Below are 24,785 nucleotides of genomic sequence, written 5' to 3'. Positions count from 1 at the left end.
GGACACGGAGATAGCGCAAGCAGCATCGTACCACTTCCGCCATCCGGAAACCTCCATATCACCGGAGGTGACCTACGCCCACTGAGGCTCCGTCCACCATCGCTGCTCCGCACCCCTCACCCTCCACTCGGCAATGCCCTTCGCGCTCGCAACGTACACGAACGTGCCCGTCGGGTCGAAGCACACCCCCGCGATGTCCTGCTCCTCTTCTCCTTCCTCGCCCCGCGGATCACGCCCCTGGCCCGTCCCCCTCCGATGCCTCCTCGCTGACGACGACGACGCGGAGGAAGACACGCCCCACCTCGACGCCGCGTACGGCCCCGAGCTCTCTCGGCGCGCGAGCAGCGTCGGGCGGGAGCGCAGGAGCTCCAGGGCGCGCGTCCCGGACGACTGCAGCGACATCTGAGACGCGGGCGCGGGGGAGCCGGCCCGCGAAGGCGCGTGCGACGACACGCAGTCGCTCTCGAGCTCGTCCACGTCCATCTCGTCGCCTTCGCGATCGCGCCCGCCTTCCGATGCAGTTGCCGTGGCGCTCTCGAGCGGCTCGCGCGGGTCCGTCTCGGGGTCGAGGACGGCCGTGCGGCGCATACCGTGGCGGCCGAGCAAACGCCGGACGTCATTCTCGACTTCGCGGTCTCCGAGAGGAGGGATGACGAGAATACTCTCCGGATCTTCTTCAGGGGAGGCATCATCTCTGCTGGCTAGGCGACGCGCTCTGCGGGACGTTCGCCAGGTGAAGGGGCTATCAGAGGACGGTATCCGGAACGTGTCCTCGAGCGCACCGCTGAAGAGGACGATACGTGGGGGCGCGAGCGGATCGGAAGACGAAGTTGACGAGCGGGTTGTTGATGATCGGAGCGTAGGTGACGTCGAGCGTGGACGTGCGGAAGGAGGTGGCTGATACAGGGACGGTGATTCGAAGTTGGGCAGCCGGACAATTTCCTCCGTCTCGAATGTGCGCGCGTCTATAACGTGTAGTAATGATGTGTGCTGGCAAGGAGAGACGTCGCGGTCAATAAAATCTCCCATGTTGCCGCGATACTCCGCATGGCTTTGACATACCTCTGTGAAAGTCATCACCTCCCGGCCTACGCCAGGCGGGCTGAACTTGACGCTTCGCACACCCCAGCCCGGTGCCCGCGCACCGCCGCGCGCCCAGTCCCACGGGGCATCATACAGCCATCCACTCGCAGCTCCTGTCGCTATCCGCGCAGAGAACCCGGCTCGGGACTTGTCCGTGTTAAAGACCTTGAGGGGCTTCGTGCTCCGGACGTCCCAAACGACAACGACGCCTTCTTGTGATGCTACGGAAAACTTAGACCCGTCGGCGGAGAACGCGCTAGAGAAGGACGCCGGGATGGATGACACTTGTGACAGGCCGCCCGTAGCTTCGTGCGAGTGTTGGATGTATGATGACAGCGAGAGCGTAGCGATGGGTGAGAACGTGATCCGCGAGCCTCCGGTGATTCTGTGCAGGTAGACATCGGGCGAGTCTCCGACGCACAGGAGGGTACGCCCATCAGGAGAGATGGAAGCTGTAAAGGACTGTCAATACAAGATAGATGGCAAGAGAAGGGGGCAATATTGAACGCACAGTGATTTACAGGCACATCAAGATGCAGTTGACCGATATCTAGAAGGCGCGGTTCATAATCATCGACAGCCTTCCCGTTGCGGATAGCGATGTCGAAGAACTTGACCGTCCGGTCATTGTTGCTCACAACAATCCGTGGTTCGGCCGCGCTCTGATGTGAGCGAGAGAAGCTCATCGAAGTGAGCATGACAGAATTATTGATCGAGCTGTTCTCGAGAATGTATTTGCTCTCCCACAGCCGGCGACCGAAGCCTCGCGAACAGCTACGAGTAGAGCGAGATGATGTTGACGTCGAACTGTCGGATGAGTCATAGTAAGAGAGATGCAGCTCGGCCTCCTGTCCGCCAGCCGCGAGGAGAGTGTGGTTTGTGTCGGGCAAAATGAGGGCGGACATGGTGTTCGGTGTGAACGAGAGCTCGGCTAGTCGCCGCGGGGACTGGAAGAGACCGTGAACATCTGCGGGCTTCTCGTACCAATGAAAGAATACGTACTGCATTCGGCGTAATGAGGTCGTGCTCGACAATAGAGCAGCCGCGTGGGTAGCTAACGATACCCTTCTCATGAGGGCAGATTGCTACATCGCGTAGTTGTCTGGAAAGCCAAAAATATTGTTAGCCTCGGATTATCGTTGAGCTGTACGTAGTCTGCTCGCACGTCCTCGCGCCCCGCGAACACAACAAGTTTGCCCTGACATTTCTGGAAGCCCTGGGCATAGCCAGTCCGGATCAATCGCTCATATCATATGTACCCTCCGGAGATGCATTTGTTGTCAGCAAAGTATATGATGAAGTAATGGGTTACTGGGTATATCAGCCATTCACTGACCGTCAAGACAGCATGCCTGAGCAGATATGTCCGTAGCACAATGCTAGAGCCCGGCGGATGTGATGCATCTAGACACAAATAGCCTCGGATTGTACCATGGCAGTGTGCCTGGAAGCCCCCAGCCACGCGTTCGCTCCCACGACGAAGGCGAAGCTAAACCCGTCGATATGCCCATTCAGGAACCTCAGGCGCAAAGACGGGCGGTCGCCAACGTCCACCGTGCAAAGATGACTGTTGGTAACGCGAACGCCTCCGCACGAATGAGTCGTGCACAGCCCCGCCTTAAGCCGACACAGCTGGCGCGCCACTGGCCTGCAAGGGGCCAAATTCCGCCTCATACGGCGCAACGGAAAGCGCGTCGATAGGGGCGACCGGCGTCGGGCTGACAGGACATGAAGACAGAACAGGCGTCTCCCCGACCACCGCAGCGCGAGATGCCCATCGAAGAAGGGGTCGAGCAGAATGCAACTAGCGTACTCACACATGCCCGATCGTTACGTTCCCTGGTGCAGCCGTGCACGGCTCCAGGGAAGACAGCAGCGTAGAGAGCCCGCGAGCCATGTTGCAGATGAGTATCCGACTTTGCCGGGGCCAGCGTCCTAGCGTCCCGCGAGCGTCGAGCGTCGAGTCGAGGCGACGAACGGCGGCGATCAAGCACGGAGCGTACTCGAGGGTCGGTCGAGCGCGGCGAAAGTGTGAGGGTGCGAGATGGAGGCAAGCCAGCAACCAGCAACGAGTGGCGAGAAGACGGGGGTAGAGGCGAGCACGTATGCAGATAAGCTTCCGCCGGATTGTACTGGCAGCGCGAGGACAGGACACACGGGAAACGTCGCAGTCGTGATTGCGGTCGCGGGGGAATGCGTATGTCACTGTGTGTATGCGCACACGGAATCGGGTGTGGCGTACTGCGTCCGAGCCGTGGTGGTATACCGGGCGGATCCTGTGACCGGTGCGATGGCCCTCGGAGTCAGTTGACTTTGTGGTGGGCGCAGATGGGCGAGTGCGACTTGCGCAATAAAGACGACGAGGTAAGACGAGAAGTTAACGCTACGGAGAGCGAGGTGCGCAACACACGGGAGGTGGTGGGCGGAGACAAAGCACGTCGTCACTGGACGTTGAGCGGAGGCTGAGAACCCCTCGAACTGTTGTTTCCGTGTGCCGGTGCGGTGCACTGCGTGCGCATATGGCAATGGCGTATACACATACGCCATCATCTTCGAAGCCGGGGATCGCCTCCTTCTCCACACAACACACGCAGGGGGCTCGCGATATCTGCCCAGTGCCCTCTGAGCGTCGCCAGACGGCAGGAGCATCGTCGTTCTGCATGTAGTCGTTCCAAAGCATGCCCGTTCGACACAAGTACCGTCCCCGAGGTTATTCCGCTACTAGTGCCGTCATAGTATAAGACATGTTAATATATGCACGTACTTGCTTGCACGACCTGTCCTGTATCAACAACGTCGATGAGGCATGAGCGTTGGAAAGCCGGTTGTATTCTTTACAATAAATACGGGATTCCAATATCTACCAGGGTACTAGGCTACATTCTGCATGTGGTTCGAGACGGGGAAGTATGTTAGCAAAGAGGGACTCGATGAGGGAGGAGAGCAGTGTCTGTCGATCGCGAGAAGTAAGCCATATAACGGGGCAGCAGAGCAAACAAAAACTAGAGGGGGAAAGCGCGAGATCGGCACTGGTAGAGTACAGCGAGTGGGTTGGTCTTCTTCGGCACGACGCGGGAAGGCTGGTGATCGCAATAAAGAGGGAGAAGGGAATGGAGGGAGTGGCAGCGACGACGATCCTCCCGCTGAGCCCAGGCAAATAGTGACGATGTGCGCGTAGCACGGCCGGTCGGAGCACTGCAAGCCTAAGACGTGGTCGTACAGTAGGGTGTGATGATGAAGAGCGGGACAGAAGAAGGCAAGCATTATTTAGATACACAAGACACCGAAACAAGCGAAACCCGCCAGAGCGTCCCATGCCGTAAGTATAGATATAGAAGTCGACGGAACGCAAGGCAAATATCGAAGGAGAGATAAGAGACCAGAGAATAGATTACGTCCTGGCGGAGTCGTCGAATCGTCGTCTGGCGTGCGTGCGTGCGGATCTCGTGCGGCGGGCAACCAGGCCATGCGGAGGACAGAAGGAAAGCGACCCCACGTCATCTCTACATGAGGATGCCGTTGTTGTTCCACCCGTCCGGATCGGGCTTCACCTCCGCACCCGCGCCCTCGTTGTCCGACGCGCTCGCCGAAGACCCCATGGGCGCGTCAAGATGCGCGGTCGAGCCAGGGTTGATCTCCTCCTGGATTTTCCGGCACTCTGCGCCGCCTTCGGAGCGCACTGGGCACCCTATGTGTTAGCCACCGTTTGTAAGCATTCATAAAAAGGGCTTCGCAGAAGAACAAGAGGGGTGCGACCGCGGGGGAAGGAGTGGGGGTGGGGGCACGCATCAAGTCAGACAAGGGGGAGAACACTCACGGTGGCGGTTCAGTGCGTCCATCCGCGCGAAGTTCTTCTTGCAGCCATCGCAGGGGTACGGGCGGATGTTGAGGTGCAGCTGCTCGTGCCGCTTGCAGTCGTGCTGCCGCGCGAAGCCCTTGCCGCAGCCTGGCCACTTGCACTGATAAGGTTTCTCCTCCGCGTGCGAGCGCAGGTGGCCTATGCGTGGCCACCAGGCGGAAGGGACACGACGCGACAACGGCGGATAAAACGCAGAGAGAAGGAGGAGAAAGAATCGAGCTCAGTCAGCTACTACCACCTACGACTCGACGACGACGACAGACTCACCCTTCAGGTTGAAGTGCCTCGTAAACGTGCTTCCGCACCCAGGCACAGGACACGCGAAGTTCGCGGGCTGCTTCCGGCGGTCGTGGCTCGCCTTCGCCGTGCTCGGCGTCGTGACATGCGGCCGCGTTACCGTCATCGGCATCGAGCCCTCCGTGCCGGGCATATCGACCTGCAGGACGCCCGATCTCCTCGTCACCGTGATCTGCCCGTTCATCGACTGGCCCATCGCCGCGTTCGCCATAGCCATCTGCCCCGATAATGACCCAGACATGCCCATGCCCATGTTCAGGCCCATCCCGCCCATCCCTGGGCCCGACAGCCCAGGCAGGCCGACGTCGTGCGGAGGCAGGGCGTGATAGCCAGGACGGGGGGACGCCGAGGGGCTCGGATACGGGTTGGTGTTGGTCCGCGCGCTGGACGCAGAGGACCCTGTCCAGCCGGCGACCATCCCGCCTCCTATGCCCATCGCGCTCATACCCATGCCGCCGATGCCGCGCTCGCGAGAGCCGGAAGAGGATCGACGGTGATGTCCCCGGTTAATGGAAGGGACGGGTTCTGACGGGTGGAGGAACTGCCTCTGAATGAAGTCCTGCTGCGCCGGCCCGGGGGGCGGGAACATCATGTCGTTGTTGGGCGAGAAGGAGTTCGAAGGGCGCAGTTCGAGCGAACGCGAATTACGGGTGTGGCCCGCACGCTGACTTCCGTCGGACTTCGCACGGCGGATTGAGCCTGGAGGGTCGACCGTAAGGAATCCGGAGGGGAATTGGTTGGGGAAGTTCCCTGGGTTCCCAAACGTCGTCTGGTGTGGGCCGGCGGAAGAGGGCTGGCGGAAATTCTGCTGGCCGAGGAGGGGATCGGAGGTTGAGCCCTGACCGGGGCCAGGGAGGACATCGTTCATGTTCACAGTGCCGCCTTGACGCTGGTCGCCAGAGCCGTTCAGCGGTAGCGTGTCCCACATCGGCGCAGGGCGCAGGGAAGTGTCGGACATGCTTCGCGAGCGTTGCGGAGCCTGGGGAAGCAAAAATTGCTGCTGCCCGCGCGAGTAATGCTGGTGCGTCTGTGATTGCTGGGCGCCGTCGTCGAGCGCCGAGGACGAGCTTGATCCGGGAGGGAATGCGAACGCTTGATCGGCGTACTGACCACTCTGCGCGCTATACTGATGCCGTGCCCACTCCTGCCCATCTGAGCCTCCATTCGAGGACGCGCCTGGGCATTGTCGGCGCTGAGTGAAGCTGACACGAGCGCAAAGGACGGTGGGAACTCACCTGACTGAAGATTTGCAAGGGTGTCCTGGAAAGGCACATTCTGCGCGGTAACGCCTCCCCCGCTGATGGGAGTAGCAGGAACGATTTGTAAGGTGGGGCCGCCCATCAAGCCGCCGTCGCCGTCGGGAGCGTTGATCGTCGGAGGTGAGTGTCCATCGGCCCCACCAGGGCTGGTCGTATCAGGGATGAGGAGCTGAGGAGGGGACTGAGGCTTAGAGAGGGGAGGAGACCGACGGTCGTCAGGGAGAGAACCTTGGGGCCATGCAGGGGAGCGGAAGGACAGATCCTGGAAGGTCTGGGAGATGTCGGGACGGGGAGAAGACGGATGCATGTAGGACGAATTTGAAGAGGCGTGGCTGTGGTTGTCGTCCTCCAGACCGTTGCTGGAAGCGGGAGATGCGTGGTCGAACGCGTTGGGAGACGAGTAGTCGTTGAGCGGGGGAGTGACGGACACAGAGACGTTTGTGTTCGTGAAATGGTCGTCGAATGTGAGGGGATTGCCCGCGGAGGGGACGTCGTAGTCTGATGGGTCGTACTCTTCGGTGATGGAGATGCCTGAAGGGTTGTCTTGGAAGAGACCAATGTCGTCGGCGCCGTCTATTGGAGGAAGATCGGAGTAGGTGGAGTAGGGCGAGTTCTGGTAAGAGCCGTTGTAGGACGGGGTGTGGGGGAAGTGGGAGACGGAGTCCGGGTGGATGTCGAAGGAGTCGTAGGCCGAACCGAGGTGAGGGGAGATGTCGTATAGGTTGCTATGGGGAGAGGAGGGGCCGATGTAGTCTTGCTGGTCGGAATGGACGGCGGGAGCGAGGAGGAGGGGGTCCATTGGGGAGTGCTTTAACGGAAAGAGTGTCGTCGGAGGGTGCGCAGGCGATGATGTCGATTATTTGACGGAGGCGGTTTCAAGTAGGAGGCGGTGCGAGGAGGGAGCAGAGGGCGGACGGGGCTGTGCGCAGCAGCACAGCAGCAGAGCAAGACGACGGCAGTCCTGGGCTGGTGAGGGCGACAGAGAGCGGACTTGGTGACTAGCCCTCCTTCCGTCTTTACTTATCCAACCGACCGCCACCTCCCACTTCACACTCCGCCTGATCTGTTTCATCTATCATAGAGTCTCCCACCGAGCCCTCCCTCCTCCCCCCTCCACTTTTTGTCTCTGTCTGACCAGTCGCTCGACCCTCTCCAACCTTGTCTCCTCGTCACTCCAACAGCAGGCCTCGATTTCCAGACAGAGCCCGCAACATTGCCCGAGCAGTGCCTCTTTCTCAGACCTTAAACGGGGACCGCCCAGATTCCCCGCGTGGTCCCGCGCGACTTGCCGGCCGACCTTGTCTCTCGGCCCGGCACCTCCCTCATTCAGCCCTTTCCTCCGGTCAACCTTGTTTCGCCCCTTCCTCCGCATCTCCGTCTTCCTCCACCCGTTCGCCCGTTTTTCCTCCTCTCGTCTTCTCCATAGTCTCTTGTCGTCTTGTCGCACAGTTGTCCCTATTTTATGCGCGTCGGAATCCATGCACGCCCAGTCCTACACCACAATGTCTTCTTGTTGGTCCTCTCCATTTATCAACCGTGTTTTCCGGTTGCACTCCGCCCCAATCGGAGGCTCATCATCTCCCCACCAAAGAGGAAACCCCGAAGGCCTCCGCCGAGCTGTCGGGACTCCATCCTTGAGCAGGCGAACAAACTCAAAGTTCGCGCCCGCATCATCATGTCCTGCTGATGAAGATCACGACAACCGGAACGAATACACGACGCGAAGATGCCACCATGCCGCAAAGATTTGATCCTGCATCCCCGTCAAGCTCCTGCTCGTCTCAATCACCGTGTTCTGTCCCCACATGCGCGTGCTCGAGCAGCCAGAGCAGTAGAAGGGTTCATTGCCCAAAGTCGCTCGCCCTGGAACATCTTCGTGGCCTGCAACAATCGGCCACGTTGTCCACGATGCATGATGCCTGACGGTGACAAGCTCCCAACAGCCGCCTAGGCCTGCTTCCCCCTTGCTTCATCCCGCGCTCGTCCGTCGATGCGAATTCGTGAGTTCCCTGCGCGCTTTTGTGCCTTCGCGCTTCTCGTCCACGGCAACCGTTTCTATCCCAGTCCTCTGCGCTCGGCTGCTTGGTGGGTCCGCGACACCTCAATTGTCTTCTCGTCTGAGAGCTTCGCCTGTCAGCCCGCGCGCGCCATTCCCCCAAAGGGCCCGCCGGGGTTTCGTGCGCTGCGGCACTTGGTGCGGGATCAACCGCAGCGCGACGTGTCAAGATTGGGGCGAGATCTACGTTTCGAACTTTGGCTCTTACATACTTGGCCGGCAGGGTGCCTAACGGTCATGAACTCGGGCCATGACTAGCAAGAGGAAAACCCGGTCTATGGTTTAGAGAACACGGGAGTTCATGTCGTCCACAGCCTCGTGTATAATGTCTGTGGCGGTGCCCTTCGCGGACCCATTAGACGCCTGCTACCCAGCCTCGAGGCTCGAGGTCCGATCATACTACTTGCTAAACGCAATCCTGTGCACCTCTCCGCGAGCATGTACGCCGATCGTGGACTTCTCCGACGCATCGACTCTGTCCTACTACTCGTAAGTATCCTGGTCCCGACACATCCATTAAACTGGAACTTTGATTAGTAGCGCCAGATGCGCGACTGCGTCGCGGGATCGTCTGCTGCGCGGGCCGTACCGCTCGCTGGGAAGTCGACGTACTGGCTTCCCGAGTTCTAATCACGTTTCACCGACAGCCCTTTGCCCTCCTGTCTTTGGGCCAGCGCACGCATGTCGTACCCCACACCACTGCCATGCCAGCGCACAAGCGACGGCCCTGTCACAACGCTACCGCCAGGAGGACAAGGCACATTTACTCACTCACTACTCGACCCTGTGTGTATTAGCCGTCGGGACCGTGGACCAACAAGGACCCACACGGGCGGGGCCTCGTTTTCTGCGCCCAGGGCTCGATCAGATCTCTCGGTCTGGATCGCGCATATATGCTGCACACCGCGTACTCACAGCACGCGCGGACACGGGAGAGCAACCGCCCCACCTTGCTGCTCGATCGCCAATACCCGACACCGCCTCATGTCTTCATTTTCATTGGCACACCCGCCCGCAGCTTGCATATGGCAGGTGCCGCCTAGGCACGGTGCTCGAATGAGAGGCGAAGTAATACGGTTATCTCATCGTTAATCCCGATCGTCTTAGGGTGTACAGCGGTGAAGAGAAAATCCCGCTCCGAGGTCGTCTGGAGATCGGAGTATCGGATTTCGTGATGTCGAATACAAGTTTTCACCGCGGCACCGCCCCGCCCTTGCTGTCAATTAATGGGCGCATCGCCCCGCCCACCCGAGTACTTAGCACGCAGGGAAGCGGTGGCGCGAGACGCAGCTCGCGTGGAGTTCCACCCTTCCGACGTCGATGCGCACGCGCACCCGTATGCGCTTCGCAGGACGTGACGCGGGTGTCAAGGCGGCGGTGCCTCGGAGGCCCAACTCCGCGTCCGTTCCTCAGGCCATCCACCTGCTGAAGCCTCGACGTCGGTTCGCCCTCCTGCTTCGACGCTCGCCATCTACGTGGTCGGCTGACGCTCATTCATCATGGTCGTACCGAAGTATGGCGCCGGGCCTCGATGACCGACCCTCTACGACCCTTGCATCTGCCGGCTTCTCTCGCGACTCTGGAAATCCTGAAAGTTTGCATGCAATCTCGTTGTTCCTTGACGCGCGGAAACGGGCAGCAACCCCCTTCCCCCCCCCGAAAACTCAGCATTCTCCCTCTGCCCCAGAAACGTCCGCCGCGGTGCGTTTCGGCGCTAACCTCTGTCTGTATCCCTCTTCGCCCTCCGTCAGTGTAAGACCGGCAGCGCTAGTTACCGTTGACAGACCACTGACGAGGATACGCTCGTCGCCCCCCTCTCAAACTGACCCTTTCGTCTCAAGGCTGTTTCACGGAGATCTCCGCGCCACCGGTCTCCTACCAAGTCCCCAGGTGTACAGCCCGCATTCCGTATTCGCTCGACGAAGCGTCCAGCGTCGCTGGCGCATCAGTTCCACGTCGCATTCTCGAAACGATGCCCCCACCGAGATCTCGGTGCGACAAGTGGATCTGTTTCGGTGCGTCAGCCTGCGGTCTGTCGCGAACCCGCGAGCAGCAGAAACAGTCAAAATCGCGACACGGCACAGCCCGCTCCAGTCCCCGCAGGCTGGCGTGTGGGGAGCAGCAGACCGCGAAGCGAACAAGGCCAAGTGTGGCCGCGGTCCGCGCGATCTCATAATTACGCGACGATCGACGTCGACCGGTCCCCAGCCCGAGACGGCTGCAATAACTTATGTCGCGGCTCGGGCGCAGAGCAGGACGGAAGAGGCAATGTTCGTCGCGCAACTATCAGCGGCCGCCAGACATACGGTTCAACGTTGGCAACACTCCGTGCGCACCTGCCATCCGTTCATCAGTCGACCTCGCCCGTTTCGGCTATGTAACTCCTTCCGTAGTCAGGGAGCCGGCGGGAACCCGCAAACAGTGATCCCAGCACGGCGCGATCTGTTCCTGCACCGCAGGACAGTGCCAGCCATTGGCTCCGTCGCGCGAGCATGTGAGCCGCTGGACTGTGTACTCTCCCATACACCGTTGCCCGCCGCGAGCTAATGGGGGGAATTCGGTGCAGATCTCCCGTATGTCGTACTAATTCATCGTGCCTGTTGTGGTCCGTGGCGTCGTGCCTCGCTGCCCGGAGTCGCTACCAGCATCTTGGCGCAATGCGGTCGGTTCTGGTCGCGTTCGGGAAATACTCGAGCCAGTTGTTCCGCCGGCAAGTGTTATCAAGTCCGCGGAGCGATCGCTGCTTGGCTCTACATTCTCGTCTCGCGACATCGTTCGGGTGCGAGCAAGTATGTGTTCGTTTCCAGACGACCGACGCCACCAAGCCAAGCTCGAACGCCTTCCGATCGCTGCGACTACTTGGAACTTGGATCCACCGCGCGCGTGCGATCTGGGCCTTTGGTGGTTAGACGCCGCGTGCTTGAGGAGCTTCGTGCGTGCATCCATCGTGTCTCGGGAGCTTCCCTCCCATTCTTGCTGTCAGCGAGTCAATCATCCACCGAACGCAAATCGTCTCCTCAATTATCCCGGCAGCTAGCTTCTGAATTGAGTCCTCTGGCCCACTTGTCCCTCCGTCCGTCTCCGTCGGTTTTCGTCCACCGACAGCAGGCACTCTCGCGGCTTCCCGTCCGTTAGTCTATCTGTCCATGTTCTTGTCTTCGGCGACCCCCGGAATGGACCGCCGTAATAGGGGCTCATCAGCTTCGCGGGATGCGCCGCGGTCGTTCCTGGGAAGCAGCAGGACGCTCCTATCTTTCGAAGCTGCCGCGCACATCAGGAATCCCATGCCTCGTCCGCTCTTCCCGCCGCCGCGCTGACGCAGGGTGCGTTCCGTGGGAATGTCGGCCGCGTCTTCTGCGGCTCTCGCGCGGTAATTGACAGGTCAGGTCTATCGGCAACACCGTCCTCTCCATGTCTGCGATTGCTCAAGGTTTCGGCGACCTCTCGCCATCCCCGTCCCTATCCAACTTTAGCTACTCTTTGAGCCGGAACGCTGCCGGCTGCCCGTCAACAGCCTCCGCGGTCATTTCGCCCGGATTTTCCAAATTGCGACATGAATTAGATACCATGCCTTGGCTTGCGCACTCCACGCCGTTCCAATTGCTAGCACATCTGACGTAGCATATGGTATCGGCATTGGACACTCCGACGGTCACCGTGCGTGCGTTCCGCTGCAACTACCTCCGTGTTCGGTTCGCCCGTCCCATGCCTCTGCGGCAACAGTACGGCAGCGGGCGCGACTGGCAAGGCACACGACTTCTCCATATCGTCATACGCCTGAGGTTTCTGTGCCTGACCGTGCCTGGTTCTCATCTCACGATTCCGCCGTCCCGCGTCTGGCATTCGGAGAACCGCTCCCGCCGGCGCTGGACAGACGTCGATCAACACGTTGCCTCTGTGCTGGTGCTTTGCGTCTATTGTCTTGCGCAGGAGCAGCGTGGTTCTTCGCCCAACGACGTGGCTTCCGCAGAGACGAAGTCAGATCTATGCCCCCTTCGATATCACCGCTGTCTCATACGCGCTCTTCTCATTCTCTCCGCATCGCCCACATCTGCTCCTTGCTACTGCCGATCGATGCACCATGTCCGAACAACCGTTAGCACGAGGCGTGCCACCACGGTTCCATGGGACCTGTTCTTCTCCGCTCGTATCGGGCTGGATAGAAGTTAACGTATACCTGTATGTAATGCAGACCAACCCTCGTCAGCAGACCTCTGCATGCGACTAGCTTCCTGGAACCTCAGTACATAAGCGGCAGGGGTCCCGCTTTCATCGGATGTCAATCACGATGTCCCCCCCCCGCGAAGCGGCATTACTCTGCGAGGCGTGCGGACCTGCTCTGCTGCGTAAGCTCAAGCAACATGCTGAACATACTGTCCGCTTGCCGTTTTGCATCCCGAAATTCTGCGGTCAGGGAACCCTCGCCATGGACGTAATCGGTCATGCGCTTCCCCACCATTCTGGATCCTGATACCCAAACTCAGTGCCTCACCTTCTCAAAGTTCACCCCTTGGTCGAGTCCATCTCCTTTGCAACTGATGCAGGTACGTGAGTACAATTATGCGTATGTACCAGCATCGGTTTATCGGAGGGTATGCCCAGACGCGCGTCATACTCATGGTCCCGTCTGTATACCTGTATATCCCCGTGTTCTGTTGCAGGTGCGTGCGTGCCTTCGGGCCGTCTATATAAATTCTGCGGTCTTTGCAGGTTCATAAGGTTTTCCAGGTGGTTTTGTGCACGGTCAACGTGGAACACGCGTTAGCGTCGATGCAAACATTCCAGGAACTTGGAACTTGAAGAATCCACATCACGAAACTATTGGTATCTTGATACTAGCAGTGCATCGCTACAAGATCGCACTAGTGGTGAGGCATATTCATGAGAGGGAAATCGAGGTTTTACGGATGGTTCCCCCGCTTGTGTATATAGATTGCTAAGGGGGTGATTTCATTGGAGCCATCGTGGCGCAATGGTAGCGCATCACCTTCCTAAGAAGGCACGAGGTGGGGGTTGCGGGTTCGATCCCCGTCGGTGGTAGCGGATAAGGTTTTTGTTCCGTGAGCCGAGAGAAGAACATCGAGTTGCAGCCGCCTTACGCAACAGGCAAGTCATAGCAGAGTTGACATATAGTATACAATCTGTAAGGATCGGACCTCCAACAAAATGACTGGGCATCACTGGCTGGGTTCCAACATCCCTTATCGAACAGCGAGGGCACATTGGTGGATATCTCAAGGGATACAACGTGAGCTGGAGTTGGAAAGCGTGCGGTGTGATAATATACAGGTGGCGGGCGTGCGTAGTGCGTGACCTTATCTGCTCTAATACGAGACAGTGATGCTGATTAGTGATAGTAGTGGTACGTATGAATAATGAGAATCCTCCACAGAACATATAGCATCGCTCATTGGGGGAGTACCAACAGTTCACCACCCTCGACCGGCGACGTTGTTCATCTCTGTGGCACCATATCGCAAGCTGCGATAGCTCGTACGACGCCCCGATACAAAGCCCCGACACCTAGCCTCAAGACGAGAGGGTGTCCTTCCAGCGTTCGACGATGGGTTCGCCGCGGAAGACCTCCTGAAGGACCTCCGTCACGTTCTCGACATAGACGAAGCGGATGCCCGTCTTCACGCTCTCGGGTACATTCTCCTCGATGTCAAGGCGATTGCCCGCCGGCGCAAGGATAGTCTTGATGCCTGCACGGTGGGCCGCTAGGATCTTCTCCTTGAGGCCGCCAACAGGCAGCACCATACCCACGAGTGAGATCTCACCCGTCATAGCTAGATGTCGGCCTCATCAGGATCGGTCTTTATGCATCAATGTTGTCAACGTACCGATATCTGGGTTGACTTTCGTCTTCGTGAACAGCGAGACAAAGGCCGTGAGGATCGCGGTACCCGCACTTGGGCCCTCCTTCCCAATGCTACCTTCGGGCATGTGAAGGTGGATGTCCCGATCGTTGAGGAAAAGCTCATCCGGCGACTTGGTGATACCAAGTTCATAAGCGTGGCTCTTGACCCAGGAGAGCGCGATATTCGCACTTTCCCTGATGACCTCGCCAAGCTTGCCCGTCAACTGCAAACCACCCTTGCCGGGCATTGTCTGTCGAACACTCGTCAGGGGTGATGTCTCCGATAACGGCACGAGCGATCGCTCACCAGAGCCTCAATAGGCATGACAGCCCCAGAGCCGTTGCCCAAGTATCCAAGACCGGTACTGACACCAGCAGGCGGTGCCTGGACATACAAACGATCCTTCTGATACACCGGAGGGCCGACGTAGTCCTTTAAGTTCTCAGGCCTGATGTTGACATGCACGGTGTCAGGCACTTTCATCGGCTGTCGCTCGATCGTAGTAACTACCCGCTCGGTGTCATTCTTGTTGGCGGACGTGTTGGGTGTCGACGTCTCCGGTGCTGCCGGGTTGCTGACCGGGGCGTCTTGCTTCTCGACCGTCGTTGTCGACTCGTTAGACTCGGAATCGGGCTTAGCAGCGTCAGTAGAAGTAGCAGTTGCTTCGGCAGCGAGGGCGGGCTCGGGCTCAGGGAACACATCCTCGCCAAGATCCTGCACGATCTTTAGCGCAGCCTTGCGGTAGATCTGGTAGTGGAGACCATTTAGGAGGTGCATGATGATACGTCTAGCCCAAGACGTACCTTGTCAATGTGCTTCTTTAAGTTACGTACACCACTCTCACGGCAGTAATACTTGATGAGCACGTCAACGGCAGCCGGGTCTAGCGTCACATCCGCGTCCTTCAGACCGGATGCCTCCTTGGCTTGAGGAGCCAGGTAGCGCGCCGCAATCTGGGCCTTCTCTTCTGAGACATATCCACTGACTTCGAGAACCTCCATGCGATCCAGCAAAGGCGCAGGGATCGTGTCGAGCATGTTGGCAGTACAGACGAAGAGGACACGAGAGAGGTCAACGGGGACATCCATGCTGAAAACGTGAATGGTAAGACACCAGTGTTACGTGATATCGAGAGCGACGTACTAGTGATCAAGGAACCCTGTGTTCTGCTCGGGGTCGAGCATCTCGAGCAGGGCACTCGCGGGGTCACCGTTATGTCCGCGACCGATCTTGTCAACTTCGTCAATGAGTACGAGAGGGTTCTCGGTACCGACGCGCTTCAATGCCTGAATGATCTTCCCAGGCAGAGCTCTGAGTATCAAACCCGTCAGTCAGTGTCAGACCCGATCAAAGCGCTGATACCTACCCGACGTAGGTACGCCTGTGACCCTTGATCTCCGCAACATCCGTCAGGCCACCAACTGAGAAACGGAAAAATTGCCTGTTGAGAGCGCGAGCGATCGACTTCCCAATGGACGTCTTTCCGACACCGGGAGGACCGACGAGACAAATGATCTTGCCCTCAACCGTACCGCGGAGCTTGCCGACAGCAAGGAACTCCAGGATACGATCCTTCACGTCCTTGAGACCATAGTGATCCTCTTCAAGGACCTTCTGCGCATTGGCGATCGAGTAGTTCTCGCGCGAATGTTGACCCCAGGGGATCTGTAGAACACGACGTGAGCGACAAACATTGGAGAACGAGGTATGATTGCGTGCCTGGGTAAGCCATTCCAGATAATTGCGCGTTACGTTAGCTTCAGACGCGGCAGGCTCAAGGTGCATAAGCTTATTCAGCTCCTCATCGAATACCTTGCGCACAGCGTCCGGCATCTTCAGCTGTGCAGCGCGCTCCTTGAACTTCTCAATCAGCTTGTCTTTGCCATCCGACTCCATGCCGAGCTCCTTCTTGATACCCTTCAGCTGCTCCATGAGGTAGTACTCGCGCTGACGCTTGGCAATCTTGCTGTCGACGTCGCGCGCAAGCTTGCTCTGCAACTGAGCGTTGATGAGCTCCTTCTTCAGGACGAGGAGAGCCTTACGCAGGCGATCGTCGACGACAAGGCTCTCGAGCACGTCCTGGAGCTCGTTCGGCTCACCCGTGGAGACGGCAGCAGCGAAGTCGGCAAGTTTGTCCGGCTCATCAAAGACGTTCGATGCGACCTGGTTGATCGAGAAATTGGCGATCTGGTCTCGGAATAGGGGGTTGAGCTGTGCGATGTCCTTGAATACGGAGACGATCTCGGACATGAACGCGCGAATGTACTGGTCGTCCTTGTTGTACGGCTGCGTCGTGAGGTTCTCCACGTCGACTACGGAAACAGCGTATTTTTCAAGGAAGGAGGTGTGCATGGTCATGGAAGGACCCTCTCGTTCCGGAGGTGGTGTAGGGAGCTGAGTCTCACCCTCGGCCGAAGCAGCTTCTGCGTCCTGGGCCTCAGCCAGCTCGACCTTCGCAACAGATCCGTTCTTCACGAGTTCCGTGATGCGAATACGGCGGTGAGGGTAGAGAACTGCGGTGAGACCCTCCTCCTTGTCATCGTCCTTGCTTCCCTGCGCAGTGAATACGCTGGTGATCTGAGCAAAGACTCCGACAGGGTGTACCGAGTTGACGTCCGTGATGATGTCGCTGTCCGAGTTCTCATCCTTGAGTAGGAATGCGCCGAGGTAGGGCTGACCGCGACGCATCATCTCCTTGATTGCCGAAACGACAGCAGGATTCCGGATGACGACAGCCTTGTAGAAGCCGGGGAAGAGAGGGCGACGAGCGATGGGCAGAGCAAGAACCTGAGGATAGTTTTCCGGTACCGACTGTTTCGATATGGACGTCGTCTGCTGGGGTGGGTTGTCCGCCAGAGGTGGTGGAGGCGCATTAGACCTCGAGCCGTCCGAACCATCACCGGATGAAGACGAAGACGACGACGGGGGTGTTGATGGGGGCGTTGACGGCGGGGCAGCTGCTGGAGGGGTAGACTGACCGTCCTCTGGACTATCCAGCCGGACAGCAGACTGGGAAGGGTCTGCCTGCGACTCCGCATTATCCTCTTTCTGGTCGCGTGCGCCGAGCCGCGAGTTAACCCAACGCGGAAACCGTATTGCAGCTGTCGGCGTGTAGTCCGCGACCGTTGATGTGTAGAACGATCTGCGTGTAGCTGAAGTCCTTCCTGTGCCATAAAGCGCGAGCCGCGAGGGCCCCACCGCAACTCCTGCGAGTCTGGACGGACCCGGGTCGCAAACACGCCGACTACATGACCGCGCAGAAGAACTTGCTGCTGCTCTGAGGCCTCCGAAGAGATTCATGCGCTACGACTGCTAACCCGCCCGAGGTTACCAGAATGGTTAGAGTCGTCGACGGGCAGAGAACTGGTGGGGAACGAGAGGAAAGGGGGGGAGGACAACGAGCGATGAGCAAATCCTTGTCGAAGATGGGTAAGACGACCGACCTGTGTGACGCGTCACCGTAGATTAGATAGCCAAGCGTCTTTTATCTGATAAGACTATCCTTCAGATTTGGTAAGCCAGAGAGTTGGCGCCGCCGGCGAGGCATCGTTGTGTCACTGTATGCGTGCTGTTCACCGGCGTCCACCTCCAACGCCGCATGCAGCACGCTCATGCGCGCCTCACTGTTCTCGTGAACTCGGTTCATGGCCGCAATACATCAACCTAGGACGAAGAAGGCCGAGAGAATCAATGATCAACTTTTCCCGCTGTTCTTCAGGACTTTCCAAACTGGTACCGTCGCAGAGTTCGCAACCACAGCGGACAAGTTAGCCAATTGGCTGAAGGTGGATAAAGCATATTACTCGAGAGCGCGACCCACGGTGAGTTCCTTGTGCTACGCGACGGAAATCTCGCTTCTCAAGTGTACTATTCGCGTTACAGATCGTTGAGTTGCTGGAGGTATGTCCTACACCACTATTGCATTCTGGCGAGTATATCTGACTACCCGACTTTTTACAGACTGCTCATGATACCGTACGCCGCCACAGCGAAGACTCAGAGCTGCCTTTCCACGTCAGCAGGGTGAATGACGGTGTGCGCCCTTACGCAGAACCGTTCGTGAGACTTGTTCGGACCGTGGCGCCCTTCTACCCGCTCTTTCCGGAACCTCACCTTCAAAGTGAGTAATCCCACGAGTTTCTTTCGCTCATCCACCCACTCACGCGCACAATAACTACGCTGGTCGTCATCGAAGTGCGTCTGCGCGACATTTTCCAGACAATATGTGACGATGTTGCTGAGTTCTTATCGCAGCCACTGCCCTTCCACCGTGGCTCGACGACACCGTGAGTATCCGAACTACAGAAATCGGGCCACGCGGCGATGCGATTTCGTCCACCATGCGTCTTCCATGTTACGTCACGGATTGAACTCATAATAGTGCTGCAGGTCTGCCGTTACGACTCGAACAACTCCGCCCTCGCCCCCCGCACACAGCCCCGTCACTTCTGAAGGTCCTACTGCCCTGTCGTTGACTCAAGGTCTGACAACCCAGGAGACTTCGGTACATCTTCCACCCGCACACACCACGAACTTTGGAACCCCTCCAACAACAAGTAACCCGCTGCAGCTATTAAGCAGCGGTCCAAGTCCCTTTATCGCTAAAATCTCTGGCAGCTCAGATATCACTTCGACATCATCCTCCCCCAGAACTGCAACGCCAACTATGCCTCAGACGAACCAGGTGGCAGCTCCCGCGGCTCCTGTGCCTCCAGTGGCTTCATCTCCAACCACTGCGACTGCGACATCTCATAGCACGCGTCCTAAGGTGAAGAAGAAGAAACTCGCTTTCGATGACTTCATCGAAGCAGATCTCAACTGGTACAAAGACAAACATTCTACCCAAGCTCAGGATTCGCTTCCACCGACCCCACGGGCGACATCGGAGGCAGTGACGTCATCCATCGGTACATCCAGCGCACTTGTCGCGCAGCTCACGGAGCCGATGTCGGGGAGATTAGCTAGTCCTCCGATGGAGGTACCGCAGTCAATACAAACTGATGCTGTCCCTGTCCTCGATCCCTCGACCGCCACGCTAGATACTCAGACTTCACGGTCGCCATCTGTACCTCTGCAAGACGTCGTGTCACCCAAATCCAGATCACCTTCTGTACCACTGCGTTTTGTGGTGAAGCCGCATCTGAAGCGGAAGGCGCCAGACGACGACGTTGACTTACAAGAAGCTCGAGTCGAGTCCAGGCCACGTTCCCGTCCCCAAAGTCCTACATTACTGCCACCATCCCTCACACGACGTCCAACGCCTTCAGTCCTACCGCCTGTTGTCGCTGCCGATAAGGAGGAGACGGATGTGCGGCCAAACCCACCCACGCCTGCGAATGATCCTCCCCCATCCAGCGGGGCCCTGCCTTCCCCTCTAGCAACCAAGAAGGAGAAGAGGAAGAAACGGAAGGGCCCGCCAGGCTTGAGGGTTCTCCCTCTGCACCCTCTCACTGAGGAACAGCTCAAGGAGAAGCTGGACACCGAAGGTGCTCTGCAGGACCTGCCCGTTGTACGCCCTTCGAGAGGGAAGAAGAGCAACAAGGAGGAAGGACAGCTCGAGTCCGAATCCAAATCGAGGTCATGGACTCCACCTCCAGAACTGCCTCAAGAAGAGCCGAGTTTCGGGCCCATCAGCGATGCCAGGCAGACTACTGAGCCTTCTTCTGCAGCCGCACAGGGCTCGGAACGTGCTGCTTCACCGCAGGAAGCAGCCCGAGTACATACGTCCGCTCCTGTGGATCTCCCTTCGGACATCGTCCTTGAGGAGACTGTAGCCTTTGCCGCTTCTCCTGATGCAATGGAGGTAGATGCAGCTCTCGAGCTGCCACGACTTAGTGTCGGTCAAGATCCCGCAGCACCCGATACGCCAGAAGGAGAGAAAGGAGCTGCAGCAGCGGAAGATGTGTCCATGGGAGAGACGGCACAATCTGGAGAGATACTTCTTGGGGATGATGTCACGATGCAAGTGGATTCACCGGCGGAACCTATGGACGGGAGCTCGACACCTGCCGGTCATAGCAGCGCTGTCCATCCTGCCCCAAGTGTAGAAGAACCCGGACACTCCAATGGCGACGCGACTTACATGAATGGCACAAAGGGTTGGTTCATTGCCTTTGTGGTATCCACCAAAATGAGCTTAGTACTGAATTTGTCGTTATAGCTATTGAACCTCCTGCACGAAGTCCTGTCCATGCTAGCCTCCCATCAACCAGTGCTATCGAACCACAGGAGGACCGGATGGATCCTCAAGCATCTCCCTTCGCGTCGAGACTGGTGCGATTGCTCAGCCTTGAGCGCGGCCATCCTTCACACACTTCCCCGCGGGAACCAGTCGAGCTCAATTTTACTCTCACTGACGAGGAGATGCTGCACATCGCGCGGTGGAACGATCGGGAGAATTCAACGAGGTACGTGTCGTAGTTATGGAGTGTCGACCCAGTATTGAAGGCTGTGCTTTGTTAGCGACCTCTCAGCAAGCATGTGTGTATCACTTGTGTCATACCCTCTCGAGCAATGTGCCAAAGCATTCAATGGCGATCCGTACACTGATCAAGAAGACATCGATGTTGTCGGTTTCGGATGCCCGAGATCTTGGCCACAGGATGGCTCTATATATGTTGTCCTTGACGTCTCCGGAGAACGCGGTCCGCCCCGTAGTATCAACGTGGCACCGCCCTTTGGATTTGTAGGTCCTCTTGACTTCCTGTCGTAATTGTCTTGCCGATGTTCATACTTCCAGAACACATTACATCGACCTGTTGATCTCGGGGGGCACGGAGTACATCCTGGCGACAACACTCTTCATTTATTCCAGTTCCGAGATCATTCGGACTGCATATTTGCCGTCGTGCTTCATCGTCCTACAGTGGAACAATTAGCGGAGGTCGAAGCCGTCCTGAAACGTGAGCGCGCATTAGAAGATTGGATCGAAGGGTTAGGGAGCTTCAACCTGCCTACACCAAGGTTGCTTCACGCCCCAAACGGGAACGTCGTGAGTGACGGCTAGTTGTCTCAGGGGTTGCATGCATGTCTAATTGTCACTGGAATGTTTCTTGATTGCCTTAGGCATACAGTCGGTGTAATATGTAGCCTCTACCGTGTATTGTACTGCAAGCGGGGACCGGATGAGTCCCACTGCTCGCTCGCTTCTCGCTGTCTCCACGCTTTCGTGCTCGTCAAGCTATTTCTAGTCATGTCCACTTCATATAATGCATATCAGCGTGAATAAGATATTGTGATGTATCATAGCAACCCGCAATGTCTGCATGAAAGAATCTATATGATGCAAAGGTCCGTGCGTGCTGGGGTACCCCCATGAACAAACTCCGAGGTCGACAGCGCGCTGGTACGTCCTCACGACACGCCCTCTTGGAACCACTGTGGACACTGGCACTCTCGCGCCCTACCAAAAAAAAACTCCGAGAGTTTTCCGCTTAGCCCCGAGCCGAAAAAGATTAGAAATTTGGCGGTACGACTTTCGAATACATGATCAGGCTCATCGCCGTCTCGTCATGCCGTGCTCGCGCAGCTTGTTGCAGCAACAAATCGATCGGCATCTCAGATTCCAAGAGCAAGATCCAAAGGACGAGGTCTGCCAATAGCATTCGAAGACGTGCCCGCGGAGACCCGAACCAACCGAAACGCAGTATAGAGCCGTCGTGAACTCATGTGGCTGCGACAGACGCTGCAGGCGACATCCTTGCCCGGGAAGATGCTGCACCTGGAGATGTGGAGGGCTTTCTCGGGACGCCTTTCGGACTGCGGGGACTCTTGGGACGTCGACGAGCCCTCTCAAGATTCAACCATATAAGGGTTTGCTTATATGCTGCCATCTTCTCGTCTTCAGAGGGCTCCGCCGCGTGGAGCACAAATAGACGGTCCGCCAATGGCGCGAGGTGGATGAGGTCAAGCGTGTTTTTCCCGTGTCGGACGGTAAGAGTGATATCCAAATGTGTGGTCCATGGACTCTGCGAAGAAACCATATATATAAGAACATTCGTGAGATCATCTCCGCGGTCGCAAACGATCCGATACTCACAGGCTGATGCGTGAACCAAGCGGTCCCAGAGGTGTTGTCTTCGCGCTTGACCTCCACGACGAGTTTACCTGGCTCCGGCCAGTCTGATGGGATGTCGAATAAGGTGGCAGCTACGTCCTCCGGCGAAAGTCTTGGGTCCTGCAGGACTGCTTGGGCTGGTGTGATCGGTAGACAGAGTAGATGAACCGCCACGTGGCGCTCATTGAGACTGTCAATCGAATACTGTCAACATGCTGGACCTTCTGGGAACGGTGTGGTCTACGGACCTGATAGACTTTTGTCTGGTTGACCATCGTTGAATTGCATCAGCAGTGGCATGATCCACAAAGAAATCCATCGACTCGATCCGCGCGGACGGCTGCCCTCTGACATTCCCCCATAAACCTGGGACGACACATGGAGGGTAGTCCTCCGATGGTGGGTCATTCGGCCTCTGTACAGAGTGCATATCGTCGTCAGGCTCCTGTACCACTCGTTCGTCCTCGGGGGTTCGATCCAAGATGCGCGTAACGGTTTCGGAATCTTGACGAGATGAGTCTGATGCAATGTTATCTGCCTCCTGCGTAGCAGCGATGTCTTCCCGGTCGATGGAGACGGAGCTCGTCTGGGGAGAGTGCGGAGGTAGAAATGGGCTGGAGGTTGCAGGTATGATGATGGTACACTGATTATCTGAAGGCATCTCTGATGGCACTTGCATTGAAGGTTCGTCTGGCGCAGGTGGTTGTGAAGTGGGTATGGTGGGACTGGGACTGCCGAGGCTCGAGCTCGAAGCCGCTGGAAAAGGCAAAGGTATTGCCGGATGTGGCTGGAGATCAGTTGGCGAGATATCCGGATAGCGATCTCTGTTCAGCGCAGGATCAGGATTCGAAGGGGAGGCAATCCGAGACCGAGAACTGGGCGGAGGAGTTACGTCTGCAGGCACATGAACTTCGGCATGATCTGCTGGAGGAAGGACTTCAGTATCTTGGTCCATGGGAGTATCCTCGTCCAACGCCATGGGGGTAACAATTTCTAGGGACGGTTCCGTCGGCAACTCCAATTTCGGACGTTTAGGCGGGGAAACAGATATGTCAGGGCCAGGCTCCCTCACCCGCTTCACGGAATGCATCGTATCTGTCGCCTTCTCCCCGGATATCTGCTCGCGCACTTGCTTCGCGAGTTTCACGAAGTCGGCACATAGCTTATCCGAAAGAAGCCTGTATGCTCGTCTCTTCACCGTCTCCTCGTCCACTCCAGGTTTACGCAGCTTCGCGTTGCGTTCCACGAGTGGAACCAATATGGCACGGCATTGATCCAGAACGCGTTGGGAAAGAGGTGGGGACTGTCGCAGGGGCGGTACTGCGGGCGAAGAAGTCGACCGTGAGACAGACGCAGACATGCCTCCTACGTGGGCGATGACATCAGCCGGAGGTCGTCCTACGGTGTTGTGTGTGGTGGTCGGAGACATGGAAGAAGAACTGTTTACAAGATATAGCTTGTCTGTTTGAGGTGGCAACGCAGCAGCGAGAAAGGCGTCGACGTCGATGACTCCATCCTTCGTGCTCTCCACAGACTCATTCTCTTCCTTTGGCACATTCATAATCGAGTCGTGCATCCCGCTAGGAGGAAAGTCGGTCGGGTTCCCGAACTGGTATATTTATTGAGTGCGTCTGCTTGATGGTGGGCGACCAGGACATGCTCACCACATCGATAGTCGAACGCGATCCCCTCTTCCTTCTGACAAGGTGTTCGCTGCGCGTGGGCGAGGGGATGGTAACGGGCAATTCCTCGGTCTTGATTCGTACGCCAGAGGTCACGGTCTGCACTGAGGGCTCATCTTGCATTTTCTCGCCCAGGACCTGTGAAACCTCACCTTCTTCTCCTCCCTCCTTGACGGCGCTTTCCCTTTGCCCATGGTCATACCGCTTGTCTGTTTTACCCGTGTCGGACATACGCGCGAGCAGCGCAGGTTTCTCCGCTCCATCCCGGGAACACACGCTCGGCGGGTCTGAGTCACGCACGCGGACCCACGAGCGATTGGGATAGATTGGCTTCTTTCCTTTGCCAGCAGCTGTCTCCGCTTTCGTCTGCCATTGCGAGAGAGGAGTGGGGGAGCGCTCGCGATCGCAGGGGAAGGAGTTTGAGATCATCGTGAGTGCGTGGTGTTAAGGGACTTCAGACAGGGAAGCACGGCCTGGCGCCTCGGAAGCAATGCAGAATATGGGAACCTTGCAGGCTAGGGCTTATAAGGTCGAGGGACAGCAGGTGGACGACAGGACCGCGGCGCACTGGCAGGAGTGTGGTCGAGAAGCGTCATTTGTAGGCGTCCTCTCTCACGCGCCATATCCTCGAC

General features: G+C 57.7%; 6 protein-coding genes and 1 non-coding gene across 7 annotated transcripts; 3 read left to right on the top strand and 4 right to left on the bottom strand.

Moving 5' to 3' along the window:
• Nucleotides 1–72: 72 nt before the first annotated feature.
• On the bottom strand, nucleotides 73–1,988 carry DICSQDRAFT_125016 (uncharacterized protein; the record flags this gene model as incomplete). The annotated part of the gene is made up of 2 exons (XM_007362618.1): nucleotides 73–1,535; nucleotides 1,595–1,988. The coding sequence occupies 2 exons, from the start codon at nucleotides 1,986–1,988 to the stop codon at nucleotides 73–75; spliced, it is 1,857 nt and encodes a 618-aa protein (XP_007362680.1).
• A 388-nt stretch (nucleotides 1,989–2,376) lies between these two features.
• DICSQDRAFT_133595 (uncharacterized protein) lies at nucleotides 2,377–3,499 on the top strand. Its single transcript, XM_007362617.1, has one exon. The coding sequence runs from the start codon at nucleotides 2,587–2,589 to the stop codon at nucleotides 2,782–2,784; it is 198 nt and encodes a 65-aa protein (XP_007362679.1). The 5' UTR covers nucleotides 2,377–2,586; the 3' UTR covers nucleotides 2,785–3,499.
• A 1,372-nt stretch (nucleotides 3,500–4,871) lies between these two features.
• Nucleotides 4,872–5,345, bottom strand: DICSQDRAFT_52060 (uncharacterized protein; the record flags this gene model as incomplete). The annotated part of the gene is made up of 2 exons (XM_007362616.1): nucleotides 4,872–5,080; nucleotides 5,210–5,345. 2 exons carry the CDS (start codon nucleotides 5,343–5,345, stop codon nucleotides 4,872–4,874), a joined length of 345 nt encoding a protein of 114 aa, XP_007362678.1.
• An 800-nt stretch (nucleotides 5,346–6,145) lies between these two features.
• DICSQDRAFT_52056 (uncharacterized protein) lies at nucleotides 6,146–7,297 on the bottom strand (the record flags this gene model as incomplete). The annotated part of the gene is made up of 1 exon (XM_007362615.1): nucleotides 6,146–7,297. The coding sequence occupies one exon, from the start codon at nucleotides 7,295–7,297 to the stop codon at nucleotides 6,146–6,148; it is 1,152 nt and encodes a 383-aa protein (XP_007362677.1).
• Nucleotides 7,298–13,512: 6,215 nt separating this feature from the next.
• On the top strand, nucleotides 13,513–13,594 carry DICSQDRAFT_t38. Its single transcript has one exon. It is a non-coding gene; the product is annotated as a tRNA-Arg (tRNA).
• A 71-nt stretch (nucleotides 13,595–13,665) lies between these two features.
• DICSQDRAFT_133594 (ATP-dependent protease La) lies at nucleotides 13,666–17,801 on the bottom strand. Its single transcript, XM_007362614.1, has 7 exons — nucleotides 16,135–17,801; nucleotides 15,782–16,080; nucleotides 15,559–15,726; nucleotides 15,219–15,504; nucleotides 14,722–15,162; nucleotides 14,398–14,665; nucleotides 13,666–14,343 (listed from the first exon to the last, which is right to left on the bottom strand). The coding sequence occupies exons 1-7, from the start codon at nucleotides 17,713–17,715 to the stop codon at nucleotides 14,084–14,086; spliced, it is 3,303 nt and encodes a 1,100-aa protein (XP_007362676.1). The 5' UTR covers nucleotides 17,716–17,801; the 3' UTR covers nucleotides 13,666–14,083.
• A 199-nt stretch (nucleotides 17,802–18,000) lies between these two features.
• DICSQDRAFT_178439 (uncharacterized protein) lies at nucleotides 18,001–24,555 on the top strand. Its single transcript, XM_007362613.1, has 12 exons — nucleotides 18,001–18,236; nucleotides 18,298–18,315; nucleotides 18,376–18,535; nucleotides 18,611–18,701; nucleotides 18,805–20,513; nucleotides 20,576–20,822; nucleotides 20,878–21,100; nucleotides 21,155–21,406; nucleotides 21,481–22,382; nucleotides 22,454–22,663; nucleotides 22,722–24,080; nucleotides 24,136–24,555. Exons 1-9 carry the CDS (start codon nucleotides 18,060–18,062, stop codon nucleotides 21,502–21,504), a joined length of 2,901 nt encoding a protein of 966 aa, XP_007362675.1. The 5' UTR covers nucleotides 18,001–18,059; the 3' UTR covers nucleotides 21,505–22,382; nucleotides 22,454–22,663; nucleotides 22,722–24,080; nucleotides 24,136–24,555.
• The last annotated feature ends 230 nt before the right edge of the window (nucleotides 24,556–24,785 follow it).

The sequence above is a fragment of the Dichomitus squalens genome (genome assembly GCF_000275845.1).
Source record: "Dichomitus squalens LYAD-421 SS1 unplaced genomic scaffold DICSQscaffold_4, whole genome shotgun sequence".
Lineage (NCBI taxonomy): Eukaryota > Fungi > Basidiomycota > Agaricomycetes > Polyporales > Polyporaceae > Dichomitus > Dichomitus squalens.
The sequence above is the reverse complement of the archived record's forward strand: the minus strand, read 5'-3'. Positions and strand labels throughout refer to the sequence as shown.